General features: G+C 38.6%; 1 protein-coding gene across 1 annotated transcript in view; it reads left to right on the top strand.

Moving 5' to 3' along the window:
- LOC121656108 (cadherin-23-like) overlaps positions 1 to 17,235 on the top strand; it is a 161,394-nt gene that overhangs the window by 108,420 nt on the left and 35,739 nt on the right. Inside the window, exons 10-11 of the mRNA XM_042011154.1 lie at positions 8,385 to 8,497; positions 10,235 to 10,423. Of these exons, the coding sequence (XP_041867088.1) occupies positions 8,385 to 8,497; positions 10,235 to 10,423 (302 nt within the window). The remainder of the gene's footprint in view (positions 1 to 8,384; positions 8,498 to 10,234; positions 10,424 to 17,235) is intronic.

Here is a 17,235-nt window from a genome sequence, read left to right as displayed (position 1 = left end):
GCCATCAGATCCAGTAAAGTTGTCAGTGTATTTTATTGTTCTTGTATAAATAGATACCTCCTCATATTTTTGACTCCTTTCATATTTTTACTGCTTGTTTTGCTTAAATAAAATGTATTAATTCAGTACATTTAGACACATTTTTTATTTTTATAACACCCAGAATATATTTATTTATCAGAAATGAAACCACACGGATGAACAGATAATATATTTGATTTTAAAATGAAAATATCAGAACAATAAATGTTTAATTAAACTATACATTTTCAGTATGATGGTGTACTTTCAACAGTTTGTAGATTTGCATTCTCTATACCAGGTTTCTTTTTCTGATTGCTAGAGCGGCTCTGCTTTTAGTCGTTGGCTCCTTCAGCATAAATGCAGCTGTTCTAATTGCCAGATCCTCGTCTGTCCTGCCTAGGGTTGTCATTGTTCCTGTTTCTTCTTGGATTTTTCAGTTTTTTGTTCTTCCCTCTGCTACACTGCTTTTACTTGACAAGTTCCTTGGATTTCCTGTCAGCTGCAGCACTTTTGTTTATTATCTATAAAGTCATTTGGTTATGACGTTCAACTACTGCTAGTGATTTCTGCATTTGGTTGTTCATCAAACCTCATGATGCATTGTTGTCCTAACGCCAGCATTTTGTCAATGCTGAAATCTCATTGGATGCATTTTGTTGAGCTCAGTATATTTAAGTGATTGACATAAATGAACTTTTGATTTCAGTGTCTGTTACAAAGTGAGTATGTCTCTCAAGAGGAAAAAAGAAAAAAATGGACTTGCTGTACACACTGCTTTGCTGTTCATCACTGTTCTTGCTTTTCAAAGCACTTCCTCAATTACATGTGAAGTGTATCCTACCATCTATATCAACAAGCGTGATCTCTGAGAACAAAAGGAATAATCAGCCACACATGACCTTGCAATATTTGTCTTTTTTTTTGCTTTTCTTTTTCTTTTCTTTTCTTTTCTTTTTTTTTTTTTTTTTTAAGAAAAACTTTTGATGAAACTAGTTTATATTCATGAAATGCAGCGTGTTGCCAGTGCTGAAACACCCTCAGGGCTACTATCACTCCACTTAACATCCACACAAACACATATATGCACTGATAGCTGACATACACAGAGTGGTATATGTCCATGCATGGATAAGCATGTGCACAAGCAAGTCAGTGTCTTTGAGAATCTGTTCATTTAGATTTTCAAAAGACCAGTTTTGTGACAATAACTAAAATCTCATCATTAACATGATTTGCCTGTAGGCAAAATCCTTAAAAGTGACACTAATTTGTGCACATTTAGAAAAAAAAATCTTCCCCCCAAGATTTTGAGCCTTGGCTGCATGCCATACAAGATAACTAAAATGTTCAGGCACCCCCGTGGTGTTGTCACAAACTAGAGAAAACAGTTGTCACTAGCTTAGTCATGGCGATTACACTTGGAAAACTCCTGTTGCTGCTGTCCTCAGAAGCTCATTGCTTGGAGAAAGTCATTGTCATCCACTTGTCGTGCGCCCCATTGAACTCGTCAGATCAAACACCTCATTGCTTCTTTTCTCATGGGCAATCCTCACATAATGGCTTCACAATTTTCGCTTTCTATTCAAAAGTCTTGTTTGCTCCCATTTTCTTCCTCTGTTTTTTTCTATCAGTGCTCTCACTCCCTTTTCTTTGTATGTCAAGAGGAGAAATTTAAATAATGAAACATGCTCTCACTTCATTGTCTGTGACACAAGAATGTAGATGTGTTTGTCAGTTGATGATATGAAATCCACACACTGTGATTTAGTTTAATTTGGTTATGCTGAGATTCTTTAGTAGTGGTGAATTTTTAGGATTACTTATATCTTGTAATTGTAGCACCTGCTATTGAACCTATTGTGCCTTTATAAAATTTGCATGAAATAGACTAATAGCTGCTCACTTGCATGCGTGTGTGCGTGCGTGTGTGCATGCGTGCGCTTGCAAGTATTTCATTTTGGCGCGTGTGAGAGGGACTGCATTTAACTATGCAGCCAGCTCTAGACAAAATCATGGCATGTTTTCTCATTTTCCAGTCCAGTACTGTTGGTAATGTGAGAGCATGGCTAATCCCCTGGAGTCTCACATCATAGAATCAAAGTTTGCCATTTAGCACCACACACATGCAGACACACGCAGATTCATACTCTTTCTTCGTAGAATTTTAGGACTAAAATACCTGCATACCAGCACACAGATGAAAAACAAAAACATAGCCACTAAATATGAAAATCAAATGCAAATTGAAGGTGTGCTGTTATTTCTCTTGAATTTGAGTGTGTCTTTGTGTGCAGCAATTTTCAAGCCCTGAGGGTCTAATCACAGTGTCCTGGCAGATCACTGGAGAATACTTTCTATCAGCAATTAGAATATGATTATATTTCCTCTCCCACTGAGAGAGTCTGTGAGTCAGCCTGTATAACTTCAGTTTGTCTCTCAGGTTCAAGCTCTGTGCTGTTCAGACGAGGAGGAAGGTCACTTTGAAAGCCTTATTATCAAATGCATTCAGAGAGTAGAACCAACAATCTGCTATTATTGACGTGAACATTTTGGTTTGTGGGGTTGTGTGTTTATACACGCTGGTCACTGCCTGGCCAGGTGAGTGCCCACTCATGTGGGTAAGGGGCAGCTGTTTGAGTAGACTGGCATTCTAGTCAGGCCACTGAAGCTCACAAAGCAATTTGGAGACATAATTTCCACATTGAGTGGGTCTGAATCCATGATGTATGTTACCTCCGCTTCACTCTCCACCAACTGTTAGCATCAACTTCATGTAGCTTATTTCTTCTGATGCAAGACACAGATTAACTGGCGCTTTTTGTTTCATAAGTCTCTCCAGCTTACAGCTCAGATGCTCTCAGTTCTAATAAGAAGCCTGGCTCAGACAGTAGCTATATTATTATTACTTGATTACAAAGTGTCATCGTTTCTAGAGTGAAGATTCACATTTATTGATCCTGTGTTTATCAGCTTTATATTTGACAGACTGAATGACTTTTTAAAACTCAGAACAGGACAGAAAGCTGATAAAAACTGGCTCTAACCCTGGCAATTATATGTTTGTCAAATAAAAAGGCACTAACAAAAATTACTCCCAGGTTTTTGATGGAGGTTTTGCTATATTGGTGCAAAGGACCAAGATCTGGGCAGTGCCAGCATGGCAGTCTGGAGGCCCAAGCAACAGAACTTCAGTCTTATTCTCATTTAAAACATTTTTAGCCATCCAGGACTTAAAAGCTTCTAAACAGTTTAACAAGGTGTTTAAAGGAGTCTGGCTGTTTCGCTTCAGAGGGATGTATATCTGTGTATCGTCTGCATAGCAGTGATACAGGATGCCTTGATTTTTAAAAACAGGAGTGAGGCCTAGCTGGAAGGGTTGGAGAGCATATCTTACAAGGAAGATAATGTCTGATTTAGTTAATCTGGAAATGTAAGAGGAAGACACTATCGGTGAATACATACCCAAGACCACATCTACAACAACCTGGGAGCTTTTCTTAGAACTATATGATAATAACCTTTTTTTAGCACTTCTCTTTATATTGGCACAACCGAATAAACAATATTACCATAAAAAAAATGATGATGTATTTCTCTTTTTTATGCTTTTTTTAAATAAATATGCTGTGACGTCTGTAGTAAGATGCCATCATCTGCATTTTGCCTGCACTGTCCCAGGTCCTGAGGTCACTATTAGGTGAATGTGGTGATATTTAACATTCCAGTCAGCCGGAAAATTCTCTGAGCAGTCACACAGAGCTCTCAGGTTTAAGCAGGTTTACTGCATATTCACACATTTTCATTTTTTGCTTTTACCATAAATAAAAGCGTGAAGAACTCTGAACTGTGAAAAATGGTGAAAAATCTGAATGTCATTAGGTTGACGATTGACACATTAGTTTTTCTAATGAAGAAAATCAAATACAGGATTTCTTGATCGGAGACAATAAGCTGCGCTCAAATCTTTTTAACATGCCCTATTATATTTGGAAAATTGAAATAAAGTACGTACTCCTTATTATCAGTAGTTTTACTTGTTTGTGAGTCCACGCTAATTTGCTTATAGATAAAATAGTTAATTTGGGCAGGAGGATTCAGATTTAAGACCGGCTGAAGTTCCAGAAATGGTCATGCATAGACAGACAGAGAAAAAGTAAAAACTGTAAATTCTCTGAATGCTGTGAGCAAAATAAATACTGTATACTAAGGAGGCAAAAGACCAAAATAACAATACTAGAAGCACTGGTTACAACTGGATGGAGTGTTTGAGAAAAAAGACAATCTGAGCTAGAGAAAAATCTAATAAAAAAATTAAGGAAACAGACAGTGTACAGGATGTAGAACTAACACAGTGCAGGTATGTTAGACTTACAAAAAGAGACAGAAAAGGACTAACAGGAAATGGAAAACAAATAAACAGGAAACATTACCAAAAGCCTAGACAAGCCATCACTTTTGCTGCTTTTAGTAGATTGCAATGGACATTATTAAAATGAACAATGTATTATTTGTTCTTAGAGCAGCTCCTGCAGAACTGGCCTCGCTCCTTGCAAAGCAATGACTAACAATCCATTTCATCATAGAAGCCGAGTGATACTTTTCTTAGGTTCACAGGATGGTCTTAATATATATTCTTGTCAGCATTTATACAATATCATTTTTATCATTGCAAGCCCATGGGTGATGTTGAAATTAATCAATATTTGCAGACTCATTTTTCTTGAGGTTCACAATTAAATTGATTATGTAAGCTGGATGTAATCAGCTGTAGTTTTTGTCCCTTCTGCAGGCTTTTCGCCACCTTTTTGGCCTCAGTCCAGGCTAATTACCCAAAGGCTCTGCTCTCTTTGCTGGCCCATCTCCCCTCCTCTACGTTGGCTCTGTTCTCTTTGTGCTGTTGCTTCCCTCCTCTCATTCCAGAGTAGATACAGGGCAATAATAGAGCAATGAGTTTGGAGTGTGGAACACAGGCATGGGTTAATCTGTTGACCCCTAGCCGTTGTACATCGTAGACTCACCGTCAGAACATGTTTCTCTGAAGTCTAGACCTTCGCTTTTACTATAAAACTCTGAAGAGAGAGTTCTTTTTCCATAAAGTTCAGCTGAAGCGTTACCATGTATCCCACTCAGAAAAACATAATATGAGAAAACACATGTGGGTCCAGAGCATACGTTCTTTAGAGGATGTTGCATTTGGTTTCTGAACTTCTGGCATTAACACATGAACCAAATCAGTCTTCACTGTCCCATATTGTCAAAGGAATCTAGAATTTGCAGCCAAACACAGTGTTTACAAAACCATACAAAACTACTCTACGGACCAATAATGTGAGAAATCAATTCTGGCTCTAACATCAAAATGTGGCTTTTTAAAAGAAAAGGCTAGAGGACTGTCATTAAACAGACAAGAAAAGGAAATATTTTGGCCTTCTACAGTAGCCGTCTAGAATACAAACCAGACAGAACATCTCCCAAAACGCTCTGAAAGCTTTAGATATTCAATATTTCTTTGTAATCCGAATCTTTATCTGCTCATTTTATATTATCTCTAAATCACAGCGGCTAAATTAAAAAGGTTGAGAGACCATATTTTCTCCAAGTTAACTTTTTGTTAACTTTTGTATAAAAATATCACTGATATAATGACTGCTTTGTAGTCACATTTAACTGCATACAATGCTCTTTTTTGCACAGTTTTCTGATAGTAAGTAAATTGTATTGTGTACATTATGTGATGTCTTTTTTTATATTCACTGTTTTGCTATCATCCTGAGACTATCCTGTTAAACCTACAGTATGTGGCAGCACACAGGATTTTCAGTTGTTAAAAGCACTCTATTAACAAGACATAAAAGAATTAGTTCCAGGTCTACTTCAGCCTTCTCTGCTGCATTGTTTGTCTTTGACTTTGCTCTGGTAACATTCTCCAGTATGAACTGCCACTTCCTAAAATTGCACAGAGGCCTCTTCAAGTCTCATACAACAACAATCAAAATGAAACTGTGCTGGCATTCATTGCTTTGAGATGATTCATCTGGCTTCACAGAAGGAAGAAGGTTAGGGACACCAGGCAGACCAAGGGGAGTAACAAAAGCAAATTATATGTAAAAGTACAGCAGTGCAAACTATTCTGTGTATTTTCATATGCTTTCTCCATCTTTTGGGTATAAATAAGCCAAGAACAACCACAAAATGCTTTGGGGAGAATGTCAAAGAGGATGACAGGGGAAAAGTTAACAAGAGGGACATAATTTGAATAGGACAAGCAGGAATGAGAAAGACGAAGGAAGGACCCAAGTGGGCCATACTCTAATATTATAACCTGTTTAACTGAAGAGCAGAGCAGCAGTCACACTTGAACTTGTTAACGAGGAAAGTGCAGCGTTTATAATTTGACATGCTTCTCTCTGGATTATATGGACTTATGACAAAGTTGATACAGCTCATGAAGAGATGATAAATTATGTAGCTAAAAAAATGTACAGTGTGCCAATGCTGCAATGAATCAGTCTTGTCTGCATACATGTTCACTGTATTACAATTTTTAAAAGTTCTTAAGAGATGTATTCTCAAAATCAAAAGTAAGGAAATTTGTGTTTGGTGGAGTATTTTTAGACTCAGACCAGAGGACCCCCGGGACCCAGGAGACCAGCCAGCCTATTGTTTATTTCCATTTTAAATGGAAATTTGTATAGGACATGTATATGTGGGATGGGCAGCAGATTTGAGTATGTGGGTTGCATCCATGAAAAAATTGCAAATCTTTTCAGCTTATTCTGCTGTTAACTCTTGTTTTGAGCTTCTGGTACCCCAGGTGTGCATGATCTCTGAGAATTGACCCTGTAACAGTGGTCACTTGGGATCAAATGGTCAAAGAGTGTGGAAACCCCAGAGGATGCTATCCTGATTGCTGCACCAATAGGTTAACAGCTTTAGGTAGTGGCAGTGTGACGATGCAGGATGGCATCTCCCTTACTAGAAATAACTAGACTTGTCATCATTAGTGACTATCACAATGAAGAGAGATACTGAGATGAGATTCCGCAACCAGTTTCAGTCCCATATCTCCATAGTCTAGAACCAAACTCTATCCTTCAAGATGATCAAAGAGAGTGGGGTTTATCAGACACTACTTAGAGAATATGGGAGAGGATAAATTGGCCTGTCTACAGTCCTGACCTTGTTGCTGTTCATGCCAGAGTGACCAACAACCACATTAGCTGACTTGCAAAACTTCTGGATGAGGAATGGGATGTCATCCCACAGCAGTGTATGACCAAGCTGGTGATCTGCATGAGGAGGAGGTGCCTGTTTTGGCTCTGTATGGTTCTTCCAGATGTTACTAAGTCTTGTGTTTGTTAAATGAATAAATTAAATTACCAGTTGTTTCTTCGGACTTTAATTATCCGGTCTAATAAATGACAACAGACAATAGTAGAATAAGCTGTTTGGAATTGACAGAGAAGATTTGGCATTTTTTTCCATTGGCCCACATACCAATTTTGCTGCTCATCTCACAAATCCCACAAATGCATTTTCCTTGCAAATGTGGCACCATTTAATAGCTAAATGAACAGGTTTTCCAGTGGGAGAAGATTTATCGCTAAGAAGCATTGTTACAACAGCGAAGTAATCGACCAAACACTAATTTCCTTACTTTTTGTGCTCAGTTTATATCAAAATATGAATATCCCAAACAATTGTGACTTAATAACTTGTTTGTTTAGGTATATTGTGTGTACATTTCCATAAAGCTTTAATAAATTCAAAAACAAAACATTCTTTATTATTTATATCCATGTTTGTTTAATTGCCTGCCAACAGAAAATTGGATGGACAAATGGATGTTTGCCCTTTTATAACAATGCATATGTCTGAGAAAACAAAATGTAAAAAAAAAAAATAAATAAATAAAATCAATAACAGCACAGATTTTTTTCAAGCCAGTATATTTGAAGTACCAGTATGTGGTTTGTGCCATGCTTTGATCAGAATCATTGCTGTTATCAGTCAGGAAAAGACTCAGGAAAGAAGCTATGGAGAACGGGGGAGATGCAGAAAAAGATGGTAGAAACAACAGTACAACAACAGTAACAGAAATAACAAAGACATGCAGAAACATGCTTGTGAACAGGTTGGAGGTGGCTGGTCAGCCCAAGGCAGGTAGAGATAAAAGACAACCCAGCACCAGATATATTCATATTACATGAAATGGAGACATACACATGGCTCGTCCACAGCCCTCTCCTCTGCAGGTTCCTTGCTGCATCCCTGGAGTTATGTTGAATTATCCATAACATCAGTTTAGTTTTTCTCTCTGACTTTCTTTTCTGTATCTCACCTTGTCACCCCTTATCTAGGGAACACCAACAGCGTTTTTGCCCTGGGCTACATCAGTGGGTCTCTGACGGTGAACGGCCAGCTGGACAGAGAAAACCCGCTCTACTCCGCAGGATTCACTCTCACTGTCAAGGTGAGCTGTTCAATGGGAGATGGGAAAAATAGAAACTTTGTTTTACCACTGGATCCAGAGAGAGCTGTGATATGAGTGTATTAAAGCTCAATGCAGTGGCTGATCTTGATTGACTCTAAGCCAACATAAGAAATTCAGTGCTCCACCATGGATCCTGTATTTATACATTACATTGTGTGACGTGCCAGTCTGACATGTAAATACACAACAGTGAGGAAGGATATCAAGATCCAAATGCCACCGGCCACTGACCATAACACGTGTCTAAATGGGGGAGGCTGTCAGTATGCATGTGCAAAACTGTGGCCCACACAAATTTATGCCTCTGATTGTATGACATGGCCTTCAGAGACTTATAGTCAGTGAACAGCCAGCAGCCAGGAGGAGAGGGTCACCAGAGGGCGAACAAGATAAAAGAACAGAATTTTGAGTCCTTCTTTGTTTCTCAATTTTTGTATGTTTCACTTTTGTTTGAAGCATGTTTGAATCCCTCTGTCCCTCCACGGAGCCTGAACTCCAACTCACTTGGCTTTTTAGAATATCTTTGTTTTCCTCTCACACTCAGCAACTCACAACCCTCCTACCTAGTCCAGTCCCCTTTTTTTCTGTTTTTATTTTCTTTCTTCCAGTATTTTAGTCCTTTCCACAGGAAGATAGGAAATACATTAAGTGCAACTGGAAGTGGAAGTAGTTTTTTTCTGTTTAACATTGTTTTATTCTTGATTATGTCACATCAAATCATTTGAAAGCACCTAATGCGCTCAGTCACATGCATGTATTTACTCATTTCCTCATTAATCTGTAAGTATTGTTGATTTAAAAAGAAAAAGTAGGTTGTTTCAGAATTAGAATGATGATAGGCAGGTAATGATTGAGATACAAGTGGTTTTGAGCTTTAAAATGAAAAAGGTTCTGACTAATATATACCAGCCGCGGTCTATCTCTTTAATTGAAATCAATAATTATAAACAAGGAAAAGAGTGCGAGCAAAGTGCTGAAAAAGAGAAAATGTCGCCCAAAAATGTATTTATAAGATATGGATTTTTTTCTCTGTGAATTTTCCCTCTTTCTCTCTCCTTGTGCTTTCTTAGCTGGCGTTGTTATTGATTGTGGTGTGCCATAGTAATACAACTAATTTCTCAACTTCAGGCAGCTTAGATAGTGCTGAACGTGTTGAGGTAGAGGTCAAATGATTCAGGAGTGGGGGGACGAAGAGGCTAAACTACCTTGATTACCCAGAGACCAGCATGCTGTTCCTGGCTCCTCACATATTGCTTGTGACACTCCTCCATCAATAAAAGGCAGTGCTTGCCCTCACCCATCTTTCTGTGATTTTTTTTTTCTTTTTTTTCATTCCAGAGGCCTCATATCTTCAATAGTAAAGTGACCAGAAACAGAGGGCGTGTGCAATTGTGTCCTTTCAATGGGACTTCTTTCTCTTGAATCTCATTGTGTGTTTCAGTGTATGTGTGAATGTATACGTGTAGGCTTACTACTGGCCTTATTGAGGCCATTTTTATGATTGCTTTTAGGCCTCCTGTTCACCTTTTGATCCAATAAATGAACAGCTGTTAATATCTTGAGAGATTGTGCGCTGACAGCCTCCATTCAGAATGACATTTTCTCATGTCTCTCTCCACACTTTTTCCTCTTCTTTCGGACCCCAGGAAGAATACCTGTGGTTCTGCTGCAGCTAATGGGGATTCAAATAAAACAATTTTTGTTGCTCCTCTTAAGGCCACAGAGTTGAAAGAAGATCGCAGTCCATCAGATGCAACAGTGATGACTACCTTCACCATCCTATTAATTGACAAGAATGACAACGCCCCTAAGTTCAACAGCTCAGAGTATCGGGTCCGAATCACTGAACTGGCTCAGGTGGGCTTTGCTCTGCCGCTCTTCATCCAAGTAGAAGATAAGGATGAGGTGAGTGAATCACATCTTAATAGCCACAACATTCAACATCTTTGATGCCAGAGTACTTTCTTTACTGTTCCGTTCTGTTCATCTCAGCCTCATATTCCTGCACTGATTTTCATTGCATTAGGCCTCTACAGTGCATCACTGCTGTATATCCTACACAGTCTTGATCTGTGCAATAGAAAATGTTCAATAGATCAATTTTGTGCCAAGATACAATTAAATTGAGACACAAAGATTCACAAAACATGTACACTACCGTTCAAAAGTTTGGGGTCACTTCCCTATTGAATCCCATGGCAAAGTGACCCCAAACTTTTGAACGGTAGTGTATATAACGTGGACACAGCCACTGTGCCCTCACCCACAACGTTTTACCTTTGTTTTTGTTTTGTGTTGTATATTTAGCGAAAAGTGGAGAGGTTTGATATCTACTCACATTGTGAGTGTTTCATAAACAACAGTTTTTTACATAGTTATATTTTTAACATTATATGGGCTCTTTTATTGTCCAGCAGGTAGATGAGAAAGTGGGCCAGGGAGACGAAATTGCTTTAAAGTGTAACTACATCCCCTACTTTTTGTGTAACTCCACCCACTGCCAAATTTTGAAAAGTGCCAGAAGCTGCAAGGGTTGGGGTGCGGGATGTAGGGTAATCAAGGGGCAGAGAGTGGGTGGGTTGGGAGTACACAGGTAAAGATTAAAGTCTGGTGTTACTTTTACGACCCTCAAAAGCACAAATCTGTCCATTTGCAGGAATATTTCATTAGAAACTCTGTGAAAGAATAGAAGTCTGAAACTAGCAAATCTACACCATGAAAGCTCAGATCTGTACATATGCATTGGTGGGCACGGTTTCCATGCCTGCAAGGCGAGTAACTGCGCATTTGCATAAGGAGGGAGGTGGCTGTGAGGTTTTAAAAATTTCCTTGTATCATAGAGGAGCACCAAGTTTGGCTCAAGTACGGCTTTACATCACGAAAAATAAAACCTGGTTTTACCCTGTAGGGGGGCATTGTGGGCCATTTTGGATCCACAAAGTCCCATTTTTTAAAAGAAATTTAATAAATGTGAAATTTTATCAACAGTATATGTGGTTTTCATCACAATTTAATAAAACTATGTTGTTTACAGCTCAACACATTTTAAGGTGCACTACCCCTTTAAGGGCCGCCTGCTATGCTAAACACAGCATCTACAGGAGCAGCAACAAAGCCAGTTATTTTCCTCCTCTTTCCATCTGGTATTTTTGCTCCTGAAGCAACACTTTGTGAAGGTTTAGTAACCGTGCTGGTCTGGTCTGTTGCCTCCACTATCAGTGACAACTCAGCTTTAGCTTCAGGCTTAGCTCCTTTCACTTTGCCTACCAGCTGGCAGCAACAGCTAGCTTCAGGCTGAGCTCCCTTCACTTTACCCAGCAGTGGTGAAGCAGACATGGGACTCTGGTGGAACTAGCAGAGCGGAGTGGTGTTTATTGCTAAAGCTGGTAGCAAAACATTCAACAGGAAGTTTCTCACAATGACTTTCTCTGCTCCAACGTCCCCATTCTCTTCCTTCCCTTCCCCTCGTCTGCTCTGTGCATCTCCTCTCCTCCTAACCCTAACCCTAAACGTGATAAATTTCCCATTTTTATATTAATCTATCACATAAAGCTGTAATTAGGTCCCCCCAACCCTTTTGACTGGCAGCAATCTGCTTCCATAAGCTAAAAGCAATATTTTCACGTCGCTAGCTTCTTGTTTGAATGGATAGGAAGGATTTTTAACCAGGCCTTAGTGGTGGAAAGTGGTTTTGCACGTTAAAGCGCTTCCAGGTTGACTGACTTAATTTTTTGTCTTGTCGACTTCAGTGTTGGTAAAGTTACTCTGACATAATAATTAGTTACTGTTTGCTTCACCAAGAAAGTATTTCAGTTACTTTACTGATTACTTACTTTCAAAAGTAAGTTGTCACTCTAATAATTATTTTACTTGGTTACTTTTTTAAAAACATGCACAACCTGAATACGCTACAAAGCAATAGACCTTTCAGCCTAATTCTCTTCTCTCTGGATGTTCCATCACATAATAGGTCAAATGAAAGAGTCTCTTTTATTAGTTTCAATCTTTTAACTTCATGCAAATTACATCAAGCAAAACTGAAATTAAATGCAACAGTCTCTGACTTGAACAAAATTGTTTAACATTTAAACCTGTTTTCTGCACATTCCATCATATTTTAATAAAATAAAGGAAGTCTTTCTTCTGTTAACTTATATTTCTGCATATTTCAGCATATAAAATAAAATTCTTTGTGGTGTTTATACTACTAATAGATGCAAATAAAATACAGCAATAAAATAATTAAACTCAAAATCTCTCCTCACTGTATTCAAAATTATTAACATTTACATCTTTTAACAGTAGGTAAAGTGCAGAGTGGAGAAATAATGAATATAGCAAAACAAAATGCTGCTGCATGCCACATGTAGGCTGTTAGTTCAGTCTCATTTATTGGCTTTCCTGACTAGGCCCTGTGTTATTTGTTTTCTTTCGGAGTGAAAGAGTGGTTATATCTCACCTGCAAAAGCTTTTCAAACCTTCTATCAGACAGACTGTTCCTTTTCAGGGAAAGAACCAAGCCTCATAAACTGAGTCCTCCTTGTCTCTCCAGTACAGTATCAAAACAAGTCAGCATGATATAATTAAGAAAAAATTTATTCTACTATACCATTGGCTATTTTAATTATTTTGTGGTCTTTACCGACCTAAAATACCTCATGTGCTATCAGTACTGTATGAGAATTAATTTTGGTTGTGGATATTTTGACCTCTTTTTTGTAATCTTTTGTTAATGTATGATTAATTTTCATGATTAATGATGATCAGTATCCCTGATATTGTACAGGGGTAGATAATTGATCTTTTATTATATTCTATCGTTCTAATTGTACACAGGGCTTAAAACAAATTTGTTACATTTGCCCACCATGAATTGTACAATAAATTCAACAAATCCACCAAAATCAATTATCAAATAATAATCTTACCTTTACAATGACATCCAGAAGGCTGGCTGTTATTCCAGAGAGGTCATCTTTTAGGGCAAGTGTCTTTGCCATCAGGCTTGTGAGTGTTGGTAGTAAAGCCCCACAGGTGCTCCTAGCAAGATGTCCAGTGCTACTGTCAGGGGCTTCATCACAGTGCTGTACTCTTTTTAAGAATTGGTACTCCCTTTTATTAAGGCACTCGATTCCCAGTTTATTCAGGGGAATTGTGATGATTCTAGAAATGACTTTGTATAGGGAATTCCACCTTGTGGATGTGGGTACCATTAGCTTCCTGCGACTAACCTTTTCTACCTGTTCAGATGCTAATGTTGATCGACTTGCTTTGGTCCAAAAAGAAGTGCATTTTGCAATGCTTCCCCAAATGCAGCATTGGTGTCTGTACAGGAATTTAGATGTTTGTTAACATCACTTGAAACATTGAAATCAGGTTAATCTGTAGTGTGGAGGAAGGGAGGCTAAATTGTCCATTACCAGATGCAGTTAAAAGAGCTTCTATGACATCTGTAAAAGTTGGTTCCTAGTCATCATCATCTTCTTAATTTTTAGATTCAGACTCAAAAATTACAGGGCTGACATTCTCTGCTTTAGCAACACTGGATGCATTATCCGTTACAGTGGCAACAACTTTACCATGCAGTCTCATAGGTGTGCCTGCCTCTAATTCTTTTACATGTTAGAGCGGCCTTGTTGCGTTGTAAAGTGGAATTAATCCAGTGAACTATTACACACATAAAAATTTTATTATTCACCGTTCATAATTCAGCAGCGGTGGAAACAAAGTATTCTTCTCCGAATGTAGCCTTCAAATTAGCTTCCATTATGTCATATTCTCTCTCAAGGTATCCTGCAGACCACTTTCTCTGTGGCAGTTTGACACCACTTTTGGTCGGTTTTTTTCTACAATGCGTCAGAATGATTTAGAATCTAAAATGGAAATGGGCAGCATGTCCTTGACAACATAGCCAGCGACCAGCTTTTTCAGTTCAGGGGCACTAAGTCCTGGCGCTCCTAAGTCTATTTTCACCTGTTTAGCAGGAGATCGGTCGGGTGTGGGCAGGAGTGGGTGGAGCTGGAGGTAAAGGACGGAGAGTGAGGTGGTTGGGGGGAAGAGAGAGGGGCGTGAGGAGGTGGAGGGTATTTGTGGGTGGAGAGAGGGTGTAGGGTGGGGGGATTGGGTGAGGGGAGGAAGGGTGGCGTGATGGATGGTGCCCTGGTTTCTGGTACTTTGGTTATTGTTGTGATATATTTTTGTTTTGTGTTTTTCTTCTTTTTTTTTTTTTGTTGTTATTTTTATTTATTTTAGGAGGTCCTGGTGATTGTCACCTTTGCTTTCTTGTAATAGTCGTAGGAATTTCTCTGAGAGAAAACGGCCCAGATTATGAACAAACAAATTATCAATATATCAGACAATCAAAATGACCAACCTCCTCAACTTCTCTGAACTCTTCAAGGCAAGAGATCATAAGTCCAGTTACAGTTCTGCCGGTCGGGAGAGAAGAAAATAATTAGATAATTAGATCGCGCCTGGAGCACATTTATAAAGTCTAGCTGTTGAATCTAAACAAAATTATTATCACAATAAGGGATTAATAATAGATTAAACTTCTGAATAGAAGCTTTCATTGCAACAGTAACAGAAGAAGTTGCCAGTGCTGTCACCTCACCTGTTTTTACTGCCTTCACTTGCATGCTTGTTTGTCTGCTCACTTCAAGTTACTTGGTGTATAATTTTTCCAGCCATAACACATACAACTGAGCTGTACTGTCTGTGAGTAAAGCTGACAAGACACACACATAAACATAAACCAGAGAAGATAGACTGCACAGCTAGATTGCAGCAGTGGCTCTCACACAGATCTAAAAATAAATATACAGATGTGAATAATATTAGCTTATAATCTGTTGCAAATGTTAGACAAAACTGATCCCCAGCTCCAACGAGCCTCCTTTGGCATGCAAACAATATTAATGCACATGAGGTGGCATGGAAACAATTTTTACAAATAAGTTTTTATGTAAGTTCCAGAGAAAAAACATGCCCCATACTCTCTGGTAGAGAGAAATCCAGTTACAAAAAAAATAATTTAAAGGACATCCCCATTTTTCTTCTTGTGGAAATTGATCAAGGCTACTGCTTTTGTTTGTGCATGCATAACTCATCCAATCCCAACACCTTATGATGACTCTGTGCCTATGGAAACATGTAGTTCACATTTTCTTTTTTCAGTTTTGTCAGTTTTGATTGTTGTAAGATCCTCATCCCACTACAGTTTTAGAGCTGCCACATTTGATTGAAGTGTATTATTTATTTTGTGTTTTCATTTAAAGATATTTATTTGTCTTGTTTATAAAAGTGCATCCAAAAACTATTTGCTAAGCAACATTATTGGTGAGTAGACTGTCAGCAGCAGTGCAGTCTACAGCCGCTTCCTTTCGTATGCTCGCCGCTTCCCATTAACTCTGACTATCAACCTACCGTGGTGACACATGGGCACACACACTTGTACACAGAGCTTAAACATTTTACGCCTGCTCTTCTATTCTGCCTCTGTGATTTTCTCTCTCCCCTTTCTACATCCATGCTCACTCACACCAGCACATTGGATTTGACTACAATTTAATTTGCTCTGGAAGAGATGGGATAGAGCATCAAATTATACCTAACGAGGAAAATCAATCACCTAGGGTGCAGATAAGCCGAAAGCTAGTCAACTCTGATTGATTCAGGCACAGCAGCCACCAGGGTGGAATTTGACAGATAACTGCAAGTCAAGTGGATAGAGAAATGGGTGGAGAGTAAAGAGAGAAAGACTTGTGGAGAGTGAAGAGAGAAGAACAGAAGTAGAACTTAAAGAAATATGATTGAAGAGAAAGTCACATGCAATGGAACAAAGCCAAAAGTCAGAATAATTGGTGATGCAGGAAAAAACAGAGAGAACAGCAGCCAGAGAAAAGAAAACACTTAAAGAAGAGATAGCAGGAATATTTAGAGGTAGGTCTGTTTATCCATTCTAGGGATGGTGTGTTTACTTCCATTTGTGTTGCAGTGCCAAGCAGAGAGGGGGGTACTGCTACTGAGTTGCTGCACGTATTTTGGGTGACAATCCAAACACTCTGCTTCTTATTAGAGTTCTATGTTGGCATGTTAGTTTGCACCCAACATTTTACCACTGCCAATGAGTTTTTTGTTTTGTACATTAATCAGTGTCTTACCTCTTGTAGAGGTATAGGTAAGACTTGATTTTACTAGGAGGCTCATACAGTTCACCAACAAGTGAGTTGAAGCTAATAGCTATTCAAAAGGGAGTCACAGAAAAAGCCAATTAGTCACCATCTGAAACAAATCAAACCTAAAAATTGTAGCGGATTCAGCATGAGCTATACTCTGTAAATTTGTATAATGTTACTTACGTGTCAGGTAGTTGCGCTGTCCATATTGTTGCACAGTCTGCAGCCTCAACTTTTTGTAAAAGCTATGCGGACTGTATGGCTCCACAGACGTTCAGCTCTTGCTCAAACTGCTATTATTTGTAAGGTTTGTGTTGTTTTCGATGGGGAAAAGTTGATTCTTACAGTAGATTGATTCTCTTCTGAGTAGCTTTTAGCTTTAGCTCAACCATCAGGAAAGATTCTGGCAGATTTTCTTCATACTTGAAGGGTATGAGGCAGGTAGAGCTTCAACAGGAAAGTCCAAGAAAAACTGTGAAATGTGGTTTTCTTCTTATTTATATAAAAAATGCATGTGTTCTCTTAGTTTAACATTGTTAA

Source organism: Melanotaenia boesemani, chromosome 16, assembly GCF_017639745.1.
Source record: "Melanotaenia boesemani isolate fMelBoe1 chromosome 16, fMelBoe1.pri, whole genome shotgun sequence".
Lineage (NCBI taxonomy): Eukaryota > Metazoa > Chordata > Actinopteri > Atheriniformes > Melanotaeniidae > Melanotaenia > Melanotaenia boesemani.
The sequence above is the reverse complement of the archived record's forward strand: the minus strand, read 5'-3'. Positions and strand labels throughout refer to the sequence as shown.